Below are 20,540 nucleotides of genomic sequence, written 5' to 3'. Positions count from 1 at the left end.
TATACTGCGAACCTGGTTCAACCTAACCTGGATATGTTTGAGTTAGCCGGTTGGCTTAATCCAAAACATACGCGCTCTCGCTAAACTGTCCTACGACGCTGGTTATCATTCAAGTGGATCGCTCAAGCCAGCCGTGTCCTATCTAGTTAGGTGCGCGTTCACATGAAAGGGGTGGTATCTGGAGCATTCGACCAATCACAAACATGGAGAAGCGCACTGACAGCGCAGCGTCATACTTCCTGAATGAAAAGTGAACTTTAATACTAGTCAAAAATGAAGAAGTTAAACTTTAAACATCCATGACTTAAACACTTTATCCAGGATAAAAGCCACATAGCTGCACCTGCAAGGTGAATACAGCTGGTAAAAGAAAAAGTGTTTGAATGCGTACATTAACAGGTTTATGATATCACTGCCCGTCTAAAACACGATCTGACTTTAATTACATTTGTCTCGAGTGTTTCGTCAACTTATGTGTTGCTTAAAATAATACTTCTGCATACAGTATGTGACACTGTGAGTGTTGCACGGCCAGATACGGCTCAGCTGACTCAGATAAGGAGATATATGATACATTATGATGTGATATGCCGCGGACTGTACTTAATGTACTCTGATCCGGTTACTTATCTTGTGGACGATATTTAAGTAAGCTTTCTTAACGCTAATGTTATAATAGTCAGATTGCTCTGAAGATGGAGGTGATATTCTATTCATGTTCACGTTCACACAGTCGGTGATTTTTACCGGTGTTCCGGTTTAACTGGTTCCCCGATCAACTGGTTGACAGATGTGGAGGCGTGGCCTTCGACAGAGATACACATTTCGATCGCTTGTTCTGTCGTTTACATAAATCTTTTGGTATATTTGGCTGGATAGGAACACTTTGATGCACATTCAGTACCAGTGTGTGAGGTTGTAGTTACGATGGCGATATCCGGACGCGAACAGCGAGGACTACAAAAAGAAAAACGAGTTGACATGGGCATGTCTGTTCAAAACATTGCGAGCTCCAATAAATCATTTAAACCAGCTATTGTTGGCAGACTTATTACTGAATATCGTTCTTAATGTGATACCAAGTCCATCTGAGACCCGTGTACACCTTCAGACAGCCTCCAAGTGAAGCACACGTTGTTTACTCACAGTTTGAAAGCAGCGTGGAGAAGTCTTCAGCTGTGTTAAGCTGTGATCCGCTCGAATAAATCCTTAAAACCAGCTATTGTTGCCCGAATTATCACTGAATATCGTTCCTAATGTGATACCAAGTCCATCTGAGACCCGTGTACACCTTCAGACAGCCTCCCAGTGAAGCGTACGTTGTTTACTCAGAGTTTGAAAGCAGCGTGGAGAAGTTTTCAGCTGTGTTAAACTGTGATCCTCTCAGGTAAACTGTGATTCGCTCAGGGGAAATGGGATCCGCCCAGATTAAACTGTGTTACATCTTCTGTGGCTATCTACCAGCGATCATGTTTAATATGAAAGACACACACATACATCCCTTATAAAAACGCCATTCTGCAGCACTCATCCAGATAAGATGTGACTGTTAACTCGTTTTGCAAAGACAGCAGCAGAAATGTCATTGCTGCATGTGCAGGGATATTTAGACTTTAAAATGCTGATGGGTCATTAATCTTGGTCTCGGCAAACAATATTAGGAATCCTCTATTCAAACTACATAATATTCAGTGTCCATCGACATGAAAATAACAAAAAAGTTCATGCTGGACTCAAACCCGAGTCCCAACAGTAAAAGTCACTCCAGCCCTGTGCGTTATGAGTGCGCCACGGATCAACACGATACTACTCAGAGAATCCAGAATAAAATAACAGTGTTCAAAACACTCATGTCAATTACATTATATGATATTGCATTTACCTGACACGTTTATCTAAAGCGACTTACAATAAGTGCATAAGACCAAGAAGATACAAACTTGAAGAAAACAGAATCATAAAGTACATCAGGTTTCATAGAGCCAAAACATTTAAAGTGCTACTCAACTGGCTTTAGATAAGCCATTCCTTTATTAGTATATAAGTGCTTTGTTAATAATTCTAACGTCAATAAATCCTTTACAAACTATTCTTGTTGTCAGTCTTACATTTGTATCATATATCGTTATTAATATGATGTCGACTCGATTTGATACTCGTTTATACTTGTATAAATGGGTATCAGGTGTACAGACTTATCATTAATTGGGGCATGGGTCCAGTCTATATAAATTTGATTAACCGTTCACAATGTTGTGAGGTAGTGAGGAGATAGAGAGATACAGAGAGAGAGAGATAGAGATAGAGAGAGAGATAGATATAGATAGATAGATAGATAGATATAGACAGATAAAGAGAGAGATAGTGAGAGAGAGAGATAGAGAGATAGATAGATAGACAGATAAAGAGAGAGATAGCGAGAGATAGTGAGATAGTGAGTGAAAGTGAGATATAGTGAGTGATTGAGCGTTGCCTGTGAGAGTGATTGTCCTGGTGAGTGGTTGTGGGTGAGTAATTGAGGTGCAACTGTGTGTATTTGAGAGAGGCTGGTATTGTACGTTTCCGTGTATTTGTCACTTTGTTTGTTTGTCTTTGTTGTATTCATTTGTTTGTGTATGAATACGTGAGGGTAAGTAGGTAGGCAGGAGTAGGCGCATAGGCGAGACAGGTGTAAGTAGGTGTTGGAGTAGGAGGAGGGACAGAGAGCGTTAGGAAATGGATCCCAGAATTGTAAAACAAATTCTGGATCTGAAAGTCCACCACCAGTATCCTGAGGGGTCAACCAAGAAAGAGCAGTATGTCATGAAGAGGAGAGCTGACACCTTCACGATAAAGGGTATGGATGCATATGGACTCTAGAAAACAATGATAATATGCTATGGTAAAACTAATACATCTAATATTATGTCATATAAACACCAGACGGAGAACTGTACTACATCTGCAGGCGCAAAAAGAATCAAACCGAGCACCTTGCCAAAGTGGTCTTTACTGCTGAAGAAGCAAACGATTTGTTTGCGGAGTTTCACTGCAGCAATATTGGTGGACACTGCGGAGTGGAGAAGACTCACTGTGCCATCATTGCTCGGTACTATTGGCCTGGCATGGAGGGTGACATACGCGAGTGGGTGAGTTGGTATCTTCAAAATAATGAGGTGGAATACACATTCAGGTTCAAAAGTAGCACAGAGGAGTGTAATGTGTATTTCAAAATTGCTGATGCTGTATGCGCAAACACCCTATCAGTTTAACATATAATTTATTTGCACTAAATATTTCTCATAACTGATGTTTGTCTGTTTTAGATTGCTCAGTGTCCACAGTGCCAGGCCAAGAGAGCCAACATTAAGGAGAAGCAGGAGTACAGTCCGATAGAGGTAAAATAAACCATGGCATACTGGTATTGTCAGTGTAGAAACACGTCAACAGTGATTTACTGTAATGCTCATGTATTTATTTCCCCCCAGGTTACGGAGCCTTTGGAACTGGTTGGGATGGACTTAGTGGGTAAACTCACAGTAACAGATGGTGGCAACCAGTACATATGTGTAATGGTTGACTATTTCACCAAATGGGCAGAGGCCTACCCACTTAAGACTAAAACAGCAGGAGAGGTGACCAATTGTATCCTAGATTTCTTTTACAAATTTGGTGCACCTCAAAGACTGCTAACAGACCAGGGCTCAGAGTTTTGCAACAAGGTAGTGTTGATGCAGTATGAATCCCCAATATGTAACTGTAGTTGCTGTGCTAATCTATTGCTTGTTTGTCCCAATGATAATTTCAAGGTCAACTCTGGCCTGTGTGAGACACTGGCCATAAAAAGAAGCCTGTGCTCTGCATACCACCCACAGACCAATGGCCTTGTGGAGAAGTTAAACGGCACTATCCAGAGGTATTGGTTTTCAATACCTGATGGAATTCACGCTCTTCATAGAATTACAAACACATTTCCTAATGAATATGTTGCTTTATCATACATGAGAACCCATAAGCTCTCCTGCTTCCTCATGCCTACACTTGAATTCTGCATTTTAAGGTCATTGAACAAAATGGTGGCTGGTCACCCCAAACGTTGGGACCAGGTTCTGCAGTCCACCATGTTTGGTCTTCGGACAAAGAAGCAGCTGACCACACAATACAGCCCCTACTATTTGATGTTTGGGAGGGAGGCTAGGTATCCCTCCGAGGTGCCAAAGGAGTACCTGGTAAGATGTTCTAATGTTGTCATCCGTTTCAAACGTTTTCATTTGGATCATCTGTCTTCTAAAATTCTAACTGTGATTTGTTGCAGGTCAAAGAAGACAAAGTCAGCAGGCTGGTCGCAACGGAGGAGATCCACGAAGGCCTGAACAAACAGAAGGCTGTATTCACAGAGGTAAAAAAAAATATGAAACGAAGCCAGGACAACGTCCGCAAAAGAAAAGTGAAAAAGGGCCAGGAGGACAACTTCCAAGTAGGGGACCAGGTGTTGCGGAGGAACGTGAGACAGGAGCAAAGAAAAGGGGGAAAGCTGGACGATGACTGGTTGGGACCCTACACAATCCTGGAATTGGAGGGGAAAAAGGCAGTACTCGCTAAGGGTACCACAAAGCTCCAGACAAACATTGATCATTTAACACATTATATCCAGCCAGAGGAGAGGATCCCTGCCAAACTACAAAAGTTGTCCGATCTCTCTCCTCTGGCTGGTCCACAGCACACACAGACACCCACCACACAAACACCCACCACACAAACACCCACCACACAGCAAGGCGAGGCCCAAATGGCACCAAAGGATCCTGAACTTTGTAAGTAAACAGACAGAAAGTACACTCCAAATGATGCATTTCACAAATAACTTCCATTGCTATATTTCCAGTAATCCGACAAATATGGACAGGGAGGAGAAAGCAGACGCTCTGGTGCAAGTTTGGGCCATACAAAGTATATTCAGAGAACCTAATGGACTTGGCCCCAGGGAAGTGGTTGGAGGGAGAGGTAAGTTACTAAACAAAAGAATATTGGACTGATATTTATTTAGATTGTATCACAAGTTATTTTTGTACTCTTAGATCGTCAATTCATACATAACCATGGTAGGAAGGAAAGCTGGCGCTCTTACCTTGGACTCCTACCTTATGACGTCGCTCTGGGAGGGAACCCACAAAGGTTCTTTGAGAAGTGTGAGTAGGACTATATATTAGGATTTCTTTTTTTGTACATAAGTAGGCCTATGTGTTTTGTGTATATGTATGTTTGTATGTCCATACACACAAATACATACTTATGTTAGTGTATTAGTTGTCGTTATTATTATCATTTTTTTAGTTGGACCTTTTAAAATACGATGTGGCTGTTGGAGCGGTCTGCAGCCATGGACACTGGACGTTGATTGTAAGTAATCCTCAACATAAACAGATCTAGACGGAACCATGACACTATCTGATGTAGGGGTTGGTTATAATTAGTATTTGCATTTCCATAGATCATGTACCTAAAGGAGAGGCGGTCCCTGTTCGTCGACCCATTTGGGGCCACAGACGCACAGATACAAAAATGCAAAGACGTAACAAGGTGAATGAAATGTCAGCTTGGATGTGTGCAATAGACAAATACATGTATTCATACACCATGGATCATCTTTTGGGAGCAACAAAAAGGTCATTCAAGCATTTTTGTCCTTTAACAGGATTCAACTGATCTTGAATTAAATGGTTTTACCTTGGCATATGTTAAAATTGGCAAACTGTAATAAATGTGTGTTTTGTGTGTAGAGCATTGGTCCGCAAAAAGTGTCCAAAAATAGGGAGATGGGCATGCGCAACCGTTGCTCACCCTAAGCAACAGGACTCATCGGCATGCGGGGTGTTTGTGTGCAAGGTAAACATTTGATTATATCTGGAGCTATTTGTCATTATTAAAAAGTCCTCAAAATGATACTTATCAGACACTTTTTAGCTTGCAGAGCAGATATTGTCTGGCCAAAATATCGACTACGCTGTTGACCAGAAGGGTGTGGCCATGTTGCGGCTGGACATGTCAATGTCGCTGGTGACAAATTCAGGTATACAGAACTCTACCAGGTAAACTTGAATGTGTCTATATTGCCATTAAACTACATTATCTTCTTTTTTGCAGATGACCTATCCCAGCTCTGTAGGGCTTGTGGGGAGCTCAGCTCGGGGGCTGAAGGGGACATCGATACGTGGGTATGTAGAGAAATTCATGTCCTTCTGCTGGAAGACTGGGATGCACCTTGGATAGGTTACCTCAACATCACTGGGTGAACACTCACTATCACACAGCTATTGCAAATGTATAGTTGAATTCACCTAACTTGCATGTCTTTGCACTTTCGGTGGGCACTGGAGCAGCTGAAGGAACATACCAACACAGACTCCAAACAGAAAGGACCACAGCTAAGATTGTAACCCTATATATGACACCCATTGCCATACTATGTAAATAAATAATGTCTAAGGAAATTAAAACGGCTTAATTTTACATCCTAATCAGGATGAGTGATGTGAACCTGACAAAATGTTTGACAGTATTCTAAAGTATTTCTCTTTTTCCCTGTCAGATTGAGTGCACCACCTGCAATATGTGGTACCACATAGGGTGCGTGGGACTGTCCTCCCCCACAGAGGATGAGTATTTCTGCCCATCCTGCAAGTCTTGATGGCAGAACACTTCCTGCACCAGCCCAGAGTATACCTGCCTCAGGAGCTGCTGATCCGTACTCTCTACTCTGTCTACCCATAAGCCCCCCCCTCTCAATTAACTTCCTCTTGACTGCCTTTTCGGTTTATTTTATTTTACTATATTCATTTGTTTGCCTATCCTTGTTTGTCTACCCTCCCTCATACTGTAAATCGTATTTGAGTTGGAGAAACCCGCTATACAAATATAATGTATTATTATTACTCTGCAATAATCCAGTCTGTTCTCAGTACATCCATCACTGTGTGGTTTGGATCCCAACAGGACAGAAGGCCATGTTCCTTGTAATTGTATACATACTTGCCAAATAAAGCTGATACTATCAGTCAATAATGTTTCTTTTTAAAAGTTTAAAAGTGAAGAGGCACAACGTGACTACGTAAATGCACCAATGCACTCTCCTAAAAAAGTGGGAAACAGGAATATACACTAAAAAGTGCTATCCCTGTAGACTAGGGTAACCATAGAGACCACGTGTAAAGAACAGGTCAGTCGGCACCACGTTTAAATAATTAATGAAGTTAATAATTGTAATCCTGATCTTGATTTTTCATTAAATTTTAATATTTTTCAAATTCATTAATTATTGATTGCTATCATTGTTGTTGTCTTTCCTTCTGTCACACTAATGAGTAAGTCTACTATAGGCTACAGAAGCAAAGCTTGCATTGCACATTAGAACATGAATTTGGCCACTGTTATTATAGTTGCAATATGTAAGATTAGCCCTTAGCACACAATAGGGGACATGATGCCTATGCTGTTAAGTATTTTTATTTTGGTGAGTCTTTCGCAAGACAGAAAAGACAGCCAGTATTGCTAGAATATAAACCTTTTTGTAAATTGCATTCTGTTTCTAGCGCAACAGCTTTGGTCCAGGTTTACATCCGATCAGCTACTGCATTAGCAGACAGAGCAAAAGGAAATGGAGGCCTATTTAGAAAGTTAGCGTTTAAAAAATGTCTATATTGTGAGCATAATGTCATATTATATTATATTGTACAGCATAATGTTGCATGGCAAATATCACGAAACACATGGCCTGATTTGCATATTGGAACTTAATGTGTGCACTAGAACACACTTATATGTAAAACTAACACTTATCACAACATAATGTGGGCTCGCAGGCTGATAAACTAGAATATCTGATCACGGTGGGTCTTAATGAGGCTTGATACAGACCTCAGTCAGTATACTATATTATAATATGTATATTATATGGCTTAAAGTGTACATACATTTGCTCACATTATAAATGATGGTCGGGTTGCATTTTTCTGGAACTTTTTAACAAGTGTGATCTAAAAGGTTCAATACTTCGTGTTGATCCGTGGCGCACTCATAACGCGCAGGGCTGGAGTGACTTTTGCTGTTGGGACTCGGGTTTGAGTCCAGCATGAACTTTTTTGTTATTTTCATGTCGATGGACACTGAATATTATGTAGTTTGAATAGAGGATTCCTAATATTGTTTGCCGAGACCAAGATTAATGACCCATCAGCATTTTAAAGTCTAAATATCCCTGCACATGCAGCAATGACATTTCTGCTGCTGTCTTTGCAAAACGAGTTAACAGTCACATCTTATCTGGATGAGTGCTGCAGAATGGCGTTTTTATAAGGGATGTATGTGTGTGTCTTTCATATTAAACATGATCGCTGGTAGATAGCCACAGAAGATGTAACACAGTTTAATCTGGGCGGATCCCATTTCCCCTGAGCGAATCACAGTTTACCTGAGAGGATCACAGTTTAACACAGCTGAAAACTTCTCCACGCTGCTTTCAAACTCTGAGTAAACAACGTACGCTTCACTGGGAGGCTGTCTGAAGGTGTACACATGTCTCAGATGGACTTGGTATCACATTAGGAACGATATTCAGTGATAATTCGGGCAACAATAGCTGGTTTTAAGGATTTATTCGAGCGGATCACAGCTTAACACAGTTGAAGACTTCTCCACGCTGCTTTCAAACTGTGAGTAAACAACGTGTGCTTCACTTGGAGGCTGTCTGAAGGTGTACACGGGTCTCAGATGGACTTGGTATCACATTAAGAACGATATTCAGTAATAAGTCTGCCAACAATAGCTGGTTTAAATGATTTATTGGAGCTCGCAATGTTTTGAACAGACATGCCCATGTCAACTCGTTTTTCTTTTTGTAGTCCTCGCTGTTCGCGTCCGGATATCGCCATCGTAACTACAACCTCACACACTGGTACTGAATGTGCATCAAAGTGTTCCTATCCAGCCAAATATACCAAAAGATTTATGTAAACGACAGAAGAAGCGATCGAAATGTGTATCTCTGTCGAAGGCCACGCCTCCACATCTGTCAACCAGTTGATCGGGGAACCAGTTAAACCGGAACACCGGCCGTCTTTCCTGCGACGGCAGTTTTTCTGTATTTCCTTTCTCCTGTAATATGACTTGATCGCTTTAAACTCCGCACACTGAGCTCTGATTGGTCAGCAGGCGGTGCTTTCACTGAGTTGAGCTCTTAGCCTGCAACCTAACCTGGTCCCGACCAGGTTAGCTGCTTAGCATATATTACCATGGAGATCTAGCCTGCTAAAAAGAGAACCAGCTTCGGATGACCGGAAAGCCGGAGTTTTCCCTGAATTTAGCCGGCTAAGCGAAAATCCTGCTTCGCAGTATACCCCCCTGCAGTACAGTAAGATAAATATTGAAAGATTACATCTTCAGGCATATATTTCATTTTCAAAATGTATAACTTAATTTGGTGGCATTGACCACAAAACAGATGTATTGCAGGTTTTGCTTGTTGTTAAAGTTTAGGCAACAACAAAAAGCAAAGAACCACTGGTATGGACTCTCATTTGAGACGGGGTTCGACTCCCTGTGGTGGTTTGATCTATTGTTGTGGTGTAGACAGTTAATTAAAGATCCATAAAGATATAGCTGCACAGTCCAATAATCCCTAATTGTTGACATGATGTGTTTAAGTCCTCTAGGATCAACAAACGACATATCGCTACCTGGTTGAAGCAGGAAGAATGGTACCAACACAACTGGCGCACATGCCTAAGATGTCCTGGTCAGAAACAAAGGAACGCAAAGTCAGGTAAACCATTTAGAGGGATGACAGACGGCTAATTTCGGAGGACTGGGGAGGGGACCAGCAACCCTCCCCGACAGGCGCACGGACGCGAGGGCCCGCTCATCACTGCGCGCAGAAGTGCGACCGCAGTTTTAATTGAATTATTGTTTTTATGTTATATTTGATTAAAAAAATATTAAGAGTACATACTTTCATAGGGGGAAAGTATAAATATAGAAATATAGAATATAAAAAATCAAGAAGATACTATAAGTGATCTCTACAATAAAACAGTTTAGTGCAGGATGTACACAGATATTAATAGGAGGAGGTGCAAAACAGAAACACGGATTAACCTTTATTTAAACATTAAATATTAAATATTAAGCCTGACAAAGTAATTAACGTCTAATATATTGCTTTCCTGCAATGTTAACTATGTTGAAGCACTTATTTTAACTGATCTTCACATTAATTATACTCTTATGTATGTAGATAGAATAAGAAATGTGCAGAATATGACAGTTTAATGGTGGTGGTACACACATATTGATAGATGTCTTGTAATGCACTGTTGAGGAACCTGTGACCCAAGTTTTTCATTCATTGCATAACTACACCGTAGTTGTGTATGATATGTCAATAAACCTTTGCAAATCTTGAAAGGGATGTGCAAAATAGCCATAATATACAGTCTTTAATGAACTATTAGTAGAGAATAACGAGTAATGAATATACTTTATTACTCGTTTCCATTAATGTCAATTGCAGATACATGTTTAGTCTTCTCAAGCACCAACTATCAAATATCTCTCCTGATTGTTGGCACTTGACAATCACCTTACCTGAATTTTACTCAGGTGTAACTAAAGTCTGATTTAAGGGTTGTTTATATATTTCACATAATTAATCAGAATCTGCAAAGTAACTCAAATAAATGCAGTGGAGTAAAAATACCAGGTTAACCTCTGAATTGTAGTGGAGTAGAATTACAAAGTAGCAATGAGCTGTCATGTGGGTATATATTAATGCTGCGCATTATGGACACAAGTGATTTTCACCCATTTATTAATTATATGTTTTACATTTGATAACACCAATGTGTTTAATACTGGCAACTTCTAATTGTGGGAAAAACGAAAACGTTCATTAGAGACGTCCCATAGAACATTTTGCGAAACACAATAGCCAGCATGTGTAGTTCTGGAGGGGTGTTCGATTCCAGTTTTGGATAATCTGGCGTGGTTTCGTTCCATTTCACACAGCTGTTTGACGCTCTGCTAAGGACTGTAGTCCTAAACGATAGCTGGGGATTATGGGTAGTGTAGTGTCTTCGGCCATCCTAAACTCAGAAATGTTGACAATCGCAATGATGTTCGAAATGTCCCTTATAGGCCTACGTCTGTTTCCGGTTATTTTTATTTTGAAATTCAGTTCCTGACGGACACCAAAAAAGCCCGAGATTATGGAATTAAACCAATAAATAAAAGCAAGGATAAGTGTGTGTTATTGGTGAGTAAATAACAGTGTGTTATTTTGAAAAGAATAACAAATTAGAAGGAAATAAATATTTAAAAATACAGATTTCAGTATCCTGAGGCTCTGAGCCCCATTTATTTTCCTCACAGACGGCAACAAAAGTCCGAAATTATACGATTTAAAATAAAAGCAATAATTGTGGCTTGATATTGAGTAAGAACATGTTTTTATGAACCACACAGCTTCCAGTCTTCCACGACCCGACCGGAGAAAAAGACGTGCTGCAGCCTGCAGGCACGAAACACGTTACCAGTAGAAATACATTGCTTTTAAAATCGTGCTGTGCAACACGAAAACAAGGGGCAAATCGTGATGGTGAACACGAATCAATAGATTAAAAATCGTGTTGGTGAACACGAAATGCCGTGAGACTGGGTTGGGTGAACCCCACCCACCACCTAGACACGGTGCAAACAAGAAATTACAAGTTCTATTTCAGCCGTGTTCTATTTGTTGCTCAGGTCCACATTATACAAAGTTCATGACCATAAACCTTGCCCATGTTTCCTTTTTGTTTACCTTCTAACTTAAAGGCAGCGTCGACCCTTTTAGGAATTCCAGGCCAGTCTTTTTGGATCAGTCGGGGGAAGCCGGGGTCCATCCTTCTCTTGAGCTCATCGTACCTGAAGTTTGATCAAACAGATGCATTGACTGTTGCTTCATCATCAATCATGTGTGTGGTGAATACAATTGAAGCGGTTAGGGTTAGGGTTAGGGAAGCTTTAATTAATGTAAACTTCCATCTGATCAATTGGCTGGCATGTTAATAATTGTAATACAATCGGATATACTGCCTTTGATTTGGCTATATATGTACAGTCCTAGGGTGAGAGATACATAATGTTGCATTAGGAAGCAAATCGCCATAATAAAAAATGGATTACCTGTAATAAAACTCTCCAATGAAGAAGACAGTTTTCCCATATTCGCTGACATGCACGGCAGCGTCAACCTGCTTGACTCTGGAGGAGAAGCCGTACTCATGGATGGAGCGGGCGTGACTTTTCATCTTAAGCTGTCGAACCACCCAATACTTATGACCTGGAAAAACACAGCCGTGTCACTTCATTTTTAGGACACTATGAAAAACAGCAACATACCACAAAGCGCTGCCAAACTTAACGAGCCTCTTGCATGAACTGCAACACTTAAGTTGCACAAGGGTGTAATTTGAGCGAACTGTGTTTCCTCCACTGGAAATATAGCCATGTCATGCTGACAAGGCCTAAGAGATAGACTGTCCATTACCATACCAGTGAATATGTATGCCACGCCTTTGGCAGGGATGTCATAAGCGGCATCCACGTGAGAACTGATGCTGGGTAAATATGTGCTGCTGTGGCTTTCTGTCAGGCGACTCCAATACGTTTTCTGCGTTGTTCTCATCCACATGTAACTATGTTGAAACAATAAGCAGACTTAATTGATGTTTAAACATGTAAAGCTCTTTTGCAAGCAAATAATAGAACATATATTGTATATTTTGTACCTGTCCTTAAAGAAAACAATCTCTTTTCCAATCATAACTGCTGCATCATAAGAAAAATGGGGGCCACATTTTTCAGGGGCTGGTTCTGTTGCCACTTTTCCTTTTGGTTTTCCTAAGAAACATTTAAAAATAATCTATTAAATATGATATTTTGTGCAAATTATCACTCCGCAATTTTATTTGCTCCTCACCGTACAGCGCTTGGATCCCAAGCTCATCGTCTTTGGACAGAGAATACTGCGTACTGCTCTGAATTCTGTAGTTGGGGTACATGATAGCAGAGGGGTCTTTTGAGTGAGTCAAACCCAGCAAGTGGCCGAGCTCATGAGCTGCAACTGCAAACAGGCTGTAACCTGAAACCCAGGGACAGACAAGTCCTTTAGAATTGAATGGAAAAGTAGAAATACTCAAATAAAAAAAGTAAATATCCTGCAGTCATAATTGTACTTACAGTTAGTAAAAGTGCTGTTAGGAAAATGAACTCAAAGCACCAAAAGTAATCATCACGATGTAAATGGCCCCTATAGTTGTGTCATATGATATATTGGATACTTTTATGTATTGATTCATTTATAATTGTAGTAATAGACGATGCATAGAGAGATACCTTTGATACTGAATTAGTGGTCTAACAATACACCCAACCTTATGTTTAAGCTATTATATGCAATATTTATACATTTTAGTTTACATAGAATAACAAGGAAATACTATAATCAAGTACTTGTAACCTGTCTTGTGAACTTAAATACAGTACTTGAGTATACTTCTGTATGTTCTTATTTTCTTTTTAAAGAATGTTGATTATCCTCAATGAGAAGCGAAACATATCTTGGGTTACATATTGACAAACCTTGCCTCCGCGCCGTCCAAGTTTCGTCCTCATCAAAGTGCACGTCTCCTCCTATCCCCTCTCCTGGCTGAAAGGCATGAGCCAGCACACCCCGGGGTCCATCAAAGGGAAAGAAATCTCCATGAGCTGCAACAGAAAAGACACTTTGTCACGACTTCAATCTCATGTGCTTTTTTCCTCTCTTTCTTTTGCGGTATTTTAATTTACAATCATTTAAACTCAGTTTTAACCAACATAAGTAGTCTTCAGAAGTGGTTTTCAGTTTTACTTTTGCATGCGAAGCTGAAGACTATATCAGCTTTGCCATGATTGACTTTGATGAACTTCAGCGGTGCTGCATCACTCCATAACTTTAGCGCTGAGCGAAAGGACTTTTCCACATCCTCTCTCTTCATGTCCGGAGTGTATGTGGATATCCTTCAGTTCCACAGACAGACACACAAACATGAAACTAAATCCGCAGCTGCTTATAGTCACTTGGTAAAATGAAATCTGAAAACAAATCAACAATAAAATGCGTATTGTATCATATTCCAGTAAAAAAACAAACATCTCACATGTATGTGATGGTGTGATTCTTCCATGTAGGCTTTCTAGGGTAAAAGCTGAAGTTTTCCACATCTGGAACACCACACCGGGGCTTCTTCATCACATTCAGAGTGTGAGGATTCAGACCACCCGTCTCTCTCAAACCAAAAAAGTGTTGCATTTCTATGATCTTCTCCTCCATGGCATACGTGGACCTGATCCTCCTTCTTGAAACTCTGCCTCTGGGGTTCAGGCTGTAAAACCGCCTGAGGTAGCCCTGTTGTTGAAAAAAGTTCAGATCTGGAGGCTTAGGTCTCAGACGAGATATATTAAATATATCTGTAAATTACGTTCGCGCTGCAGTTTTCTCTCTGGTATGGTACAGTGTTCGATTTAACAATGTCTTTTTGATGTGAGTTTAAAGGTTGCCCTTTTCTTTAGAGGCACAAAACCAGGAAGTGCTTCAACATGCATTGACAGTTAGATAATTAGTTTGAGTGACTTGTGTCATGAAAGTAGTTTGCCTTTTTTAAACAACATTTACAGTTCCCTAACAAGCATTTATAATGTGAAAATCATTTGATCCAGATTAAAAAATCATCAATCAATCAAGAAAGTTGAAGCAACCACTTTTTAATGTAAGCAGGCAAATCAAATGGACACTAAAAACATTTAAATACAGCATTGTATCAAAACAGTGCTTCAGTTTGAATAGTTCAACCTAAGCAATTCTGCACAACAATGTTCACATGTCATCATTTCATTTAATAAGGAAATACAATTTCATTGGGGCAGAAATGGTGATATGTGTCGTCTGCCACAAACCTCAGCCAGCTCCACATCCTGAGGCCTCGGCCACTGATCCCGATCGATCGGTAGACTCCACAAGATTTCTGCAAAAATCAGAGAGCCCAAAACAGGTATCCACATCCAGAACAAGTCCATGTTTTAAATGCACGTTTCTACAAGGCTTCACTTTTTTATATGGGTGTATTCTTGGGGTTGTTGGGCAATCACATGGCACAAAAGCTCACAATCCTGCTAGTTATACAGCTGGGTCTACCTGCCCCAGTTTTCTGGAGGTTTTGTGGTTAAAACCTCCCAATGAAATGTCTCCATAATGTGTCTAGGCTTTCTGTCTGTAATGGGGAAATACGTGTGAGCACAGTGTGTTTTGTCGTAGATAAACCAGAAGCCGAACATGTTATTTGTGACTTCTGTAGCTTCTTTTCAGTCAAGTCAAAACCTGCAGGCGTTAGTGAGGCATACCTAATTTACACTTATAATATCAGTCTCCACCACAGTGATGTGCAGATCTGATCAAAAGGATTTAAAGAAACAATCATACATTCTGATGCTGGAGGCATTTTACCGTGGGATACATACAAACCACACACAGGTTATATCAGGTTTTTATTTATTTTATTTTGTCAAAATACGACCAAAAACAGTGTTTTTTTTATTCTCTATTTTTCATTTACTCAAGGTCTTTTCAGGTAATTTCCTTGCAGCGCGTTCATGGTTTCAAAGTATTTCAACATCCAAGCCAGGAATTTGCTTTCTCAATTCCGACAACTCGTTTCTGGGCGTAGTCGTATTTGTAGACTTGTGGTCCGTCAAAGAAGTAGATAAAACCTGAGATGAGGAAACAAATGTTTACGATGCTTACTTAGTAATTCACATATTTGTCCTATATCATTTTACGTTTTCTGGAATGTTGTTGCTGTTTGTTGTCGATAATAATGATGTTGAGCATCTTTCTGAACTTAAATATCCACTTTTGCTCACAGTTGAAATGATAGTAGATTAAATGAAGGCAGTAAGTGGTAAAGTGGTTAAATGATACAGTTTAAATCACAGAGGGGAACCACATGTTCTGTAAAAGCTTAACTACCCTCAGCTGATGTTGCATGTTAATTAGCATCCCTGCGCTGCCAAAAACATTACACCATGCAAAAGTCCACTCAGGCTACAGACAGAAATACACTAACTCTAGACAATTACTCCCCTTTCCAATCAGAACATCACTCAGTTTGCCTTCTGGTCATATAGTAACATTTCCATCATATGATACAATGAGTCATATGTATAATGGCTCACCCTCTTTGTAGACAGCTGCGTCTATTGTTGTGTTGACTCCAGGAAAGTCCTCGCTGATGTACTTTGGGTAACCAAAATCCATAACCCTTCGGTTTTCATTGTAACTGAAAAAGACACGATATAAACAACGTTCGTCAGAAGTCATGACTCACGCTCATCTATCCCTCTTTCAAAGCTGAGAAAAAACATGTGTTCATGACTCCAAAATGAGCTGTTAGTTCTCTGTGTGAGGCAAACTCAATCTTAAAGTCAGATCTGAGTCTGAGTCACTTGTTAGACGCTTTTATCCAAGGCGACTTGCATACACTCGATGCTGTGGGCAATCCCCATAAGATCAATTTGGGGTGAAGTGTCTTGCCCACCAACCCAGTGAGCCACAGCCTCCCTACATGCATGTCGTTATGTTGTTTTAGCCAATGTATGATATAAGATTTTTAGTAATATTAAAGTAGTGGTAGAAATGGTCCTTCAAGTGAACAAAACACTATCATTGGTTCCAACTTGAGTCACAAGCACTGGTGAACTCATGATGACCATGTGTTTGTAAAAAAGTGAAGCAACCATGTCCTCTTGGTTGACCTTTAAAATAAAACAGGAAACACAACATCAGAACATGAGATAGTTTACCCAAACTCTTTGCTTGCCTTACCTCCAATAAATATCATGCATAAAGAAAAGGGTGCGTCCAGTTTTCACTATGTGGACTGCTGCGTCAACGTCCTGGACCCAGGCTGGAAACCCAAAGTGGCTTAGTGCCCGAGGCTTTCCCCTCACAAGAGAGCCTTTCACTGTCCAGAACATGGACTCTGTTCCAAACAAAGAAAGGCAAAGATGTTTTATTTGGATGAATGAAAGGTGAAATTGTTTAGCTCTATGCACTGAATTATTCAAGTTGGTTACCATGAATAAGGTAAGCAGCAGATCTGCGAGGCACCCAGAAGGCTGCATCGATGCTGGTTTCAATCTTTGGCATAAAGTTGGTGATGAGACCTTCTTTGATGTCATCGTGCTCATTGTGTTTAATCCAGAGGTATCTTGTGGGAAAACATTTTTTAAAACATCACAAAAAAGAAGACGCAATTCAGTAGTTGGTTGTAAATAAACACTATGAGATTCAGAGACAGACATTTATGCTTTTAATGAAGAGGAAATATACTGTAGATACTTGTAAAGACAAGATGAGAGAGAACAATCAACATACAGTACCTATCTCTAAAAAAGAAGGTGGCATCCCCAACAGTGGACACCGCGTCAAATGTCGTGTCTGAAGCACATTTGTTCTGCATGAGCTGAGGGAGCAGCGACCCCGACAGCCAGGGGTTATTCTGAGAACTCCTACCCAACCTCGAAAAGTCATTTGGGTTCCCTCTAACTGGACCTAACACACACCAGATTCCACTTGATTAAACAACGCTCTGGCTTCACAACCTGACTTTACCTAGTATGATACAGACATATAAATTGTTTACTGTAAAGTGCGTTGATATTTACTACATCCTCTATGGATAAAAGGTTGGCTGAACGGGAGGCTCTGTAGGTCGGGTACATCAATGAATCAGGATTTCTGGAGTGCTTCAGGCCCAAAGCATGTCCAAATTCATGAGCTGCTACCACCAACAGATTCATACCTGCAACAACACAACAAGAAAGGCTATTAACTTATTTCAATCTTTAAGTATCATAGTGGAGTACCAGTGTGATTGAGCTCAGTACCTGTCTCTCCTGCTGTCCAATACTCAGCATCATCAAAGTGTGTGTCCCCTCCAACGCCAGGCCCTGGCCCGAAAGCATGAGCCAGTGTGCCTCTGGGTCCGTCAAATGGATACAAATCACCATGTTCTTCATGAGATGTTCAAGGCCAGACATGAAAGAGAAACCCACAGAGAACACATTGAGAAAAGAAAATTACAGGCCTCTGTTTACATCGTCCAAATGAATCGAGTTCAGCAGACATGTGTCGGATGACGCTGTCTTGGTTGGAAGTTAAACTACAGAAGCACAGTTTTGTTCAAATCCATGAGATTGTCTTTTACACGCTGAAAACTGCCCAATGTCATTCTGTGACTCAAGTTGTTAAATGCACTTTAATCGATACCTGTCCTGTGTGAAGCAGAAAGCAAACCCACCATAGGTCACAAACTCCACCATGATGTCAGCGTTGCGGGTGTGCGACCTGACAAACGTCAGACTGCTGGCGCTGGCCCAAACGCTGAAAGCTGACTCAACCAGAGAGTCCACAGTGTTGCGATGCAAATCTCTGGTGTACCTGCCAATTCTGCAACAGCAACAAGTCATCTCATTTTTTTATGAACATAACGATCAAGGATGAGTGTCTCCATAAATCAATCTAACAAATCAGATGATATAACAACCTTACAACAACTTTTAATACTTTTTTGAGTCACAAAACTCCGGGGCGGTGGTGGCGAAGTCCATAGGGACTTGGCTTGGCAACTGGAAGGTCACCAGTTCAAGTCCCGGAAAGACCAAGTGCTACTGAGGTGTCCCTGAGCAAGGCACCGTTCCCTACACGGCTCCCCGGGCACCGTACATAATGGCAGCCCACTGCTCCTAACTCTAGGATGGGTGAAATGCAGAGAAACCGTTTCGCTACATAGAACCTGTACTACGTAAAGTTTCACAAAATCTTTACGTGCTATATATCCTGTTTTAGTTTATTTTTCAAAATACATCTATTGTGTCTCAAAAAATGAACAGGCACTTTCCAGACAGTGTCATATAATTGCAAGCATGTCTGGTGACCTTGGCATTGTAACAAGCCCATAATAACTCTCAGTAGAATAAATCCCAAACCCTATTTCTGCCAAAGGTTTGTATTGCCTGTTGCCTCTAAACGTGTCTCAGGTATTGGCAGGATTTGCACTCCACACTGTTATTTGGCCAGTTCGGTCCTGGTCAGACATGCCTTCATATTTCATTAACAGAGATATATTTCAGACTGGAATTCAACTCAAGTAAACGGGTTGATAGCATCTTGATTGTGAGCAATCATTCAAATCTGCACAGATACCTGTAGGTGAGGATGTTCTTGTTCCATCGTGTTCCCTGGAGGTGGCTGTACTCCTCCACATCTGGAACCCCACATCGAGGGCTCCTCATTATCTCCAGGGTGTCTGAGTTCAGCACGCCTGTTGCATTTAGCCCAAAGAATATCTGCATGTCTTTCACCTTGGAGGTGAAGAAGGGCCGGCTCCGCTTTGTGCGCCCCATCGGCTCTTCTTGCAGATTGTAGTAGTGCTCGAGGTATTCCTAGAGTATCAGAACATTTGAAATTACAAATCCTGCACATCTAAATGAATGCCAAGGTATATGTTTGTATTCCCTTGGTTGATTATTTACTTGCAGCATGCAACAGAGGATTAAACCTTATTGTCATACTTTGCATCCATCCAATTGACATTAGGTTCATTTATAACTTTTACATAAACTTTTAAATCTGCACCCTTCGGTGATCAGATTTACAGCAACATAGATTATTTCATCTGTCTCATAACAATGTATATCCTCTGCCATAATAAACGGAATAACTTGTTTGCAAGCAATATTGGAAATTGAATCACATGCCGATGGTTTTTCCGTACGATTCCCTCTACAGAGATAATTAGCGAAAAGGAAAATGCTGAAACAATGTGCTAAAACATGCAATTTAACATCGCAAAGAACTCAGAGGGAAAGGCAGTTACTTACCTCTGCCCCCACCCACACAAAAATGAAATAAATACAACCACTATCTCAGCACCCCACACACAGACGAGTATGAATTGTTGCAATTTTCTTCCTTCAATAGAAATGCCTTTGTAAAAGAGATTAAGTCACATGCAGTCCATTCTCAAACGTCTGTAATGCAACTCATGCAATGATGCACTTACTGTGGCCAGCTTCAAGTCAACCTGTGGTTCTGCAGAAGGAGAGCTCTCTTGCCTCGGCATAAATGTGGGTGCCGTAAAACAAGAACCGGGCATAAGTAGGACCAAGACAAAACAAGAAAGCAACATGACATGCAGTTCACAGACTTAAACCTACTTGAATTGTATGTGGTCCAGTTTAAACACATGGAGATGGAAGATCTGGTTAATGAGAAGCCTTTTAAATGGTCATTGTGACTCATACCACTTGCAAATCCAAGGGAAGCCTCATACAGTACCATGGAATTAGGGAGGGGTTTTCAGGCAGCCAAGGACAGCAAAATGAGAAAAGAAAGAAATGACGTGAAAAATGTTGGTCATGTGACATGTTTG

At 40.6% G+C, this 20,540-nt stretch overlaps 1 protein-coding gene across 1 annotated transcript; it reads right to left on the bottom strand.

The window, feature by feature from the left end:
• Window positions 1-8,435: 8,435 nt before the first annotated feature.
• Window positions 8,436-20,264, bottom strand: LOC117457051 (uncharacterized). Its single transcript, XM_071205173.1, has 20 exons — window positions 20,172-20,264; window positions 19,313-19,551; window positions 18,408-18,556; window positions 17,995-18,120; window positions 17,736-17,909; window positions 17,488-17,653; window positions 17,182-17,315; window positions 16,931-17,087; window positions 16,282-16,385; window positions 15,755-15,816; window positions 15,007-15,126; window positions 14,211-14,458; window positions 13,922-14,070; window positions 13,654-13,779; window positions 12,992-13,153; window positions 12,801-12,912; window positions 12,565-12,692; window positions 12,196-12,352; window positions 11,831-11,934; window positions 8,436-8,446 (listed from the first exon to the last, which is right to left on the bottom strand). Exons 1-20 carry the CDS (start codon window positions 20,262-20,264, stop codon window positions 8,436-8,438), a joined length of 2,721 nt encoding a protein of 906 aa, XP_071061274.1.
• Between the last annotated feature and the right edge of the window lie 276 nt (window positions 20,265-20,540).

The sequence above is a fragment of the Pseudochaenichthys georgianus genome, chromosome 13 (assembly GCF_902827115.2).
Source record: "Pseudochaenichthys georgianus chromosome 13, fPseGeo1.2, whole genome shotgun sequence".
NCBI classification, from domain to species: domain Eukaryota; kingdom Metazoa; phylum Chordata; class Actinopteri; order Perciformes; family Channichthyidae; genus Pseudochaenichthys; species Pseudochaenichthys georgianus.
Note: the sequence above shows the minus strand (reverse complement) of the source record. Positions and strands in the feature narration are given on the sequence as shown.

Coding starts and splice junctions, on each gene's coding strand:
- LOC117457051 (XM_071205173.1), bottom strand. CDS start 20,264: ATGCCCGGTTCTTGTTTTACGGCACCCACATTTATGCCGAGGCAAGAG. Junction 15,817..16,281: donor CGCAGCTGTCTACAAAGAGG/GTGAGCCATTAT, acceptor TCCTCATCTCAG/GTTTTATCTACTTCTTTGAC. Junction 14,459..15,006: donor AGGATGTGGAGCTGGCTGAG/GTTTGTGGCAGA, acceptor TTTCAACAACAG/GGCTACCTCAGGCGGTTTTA.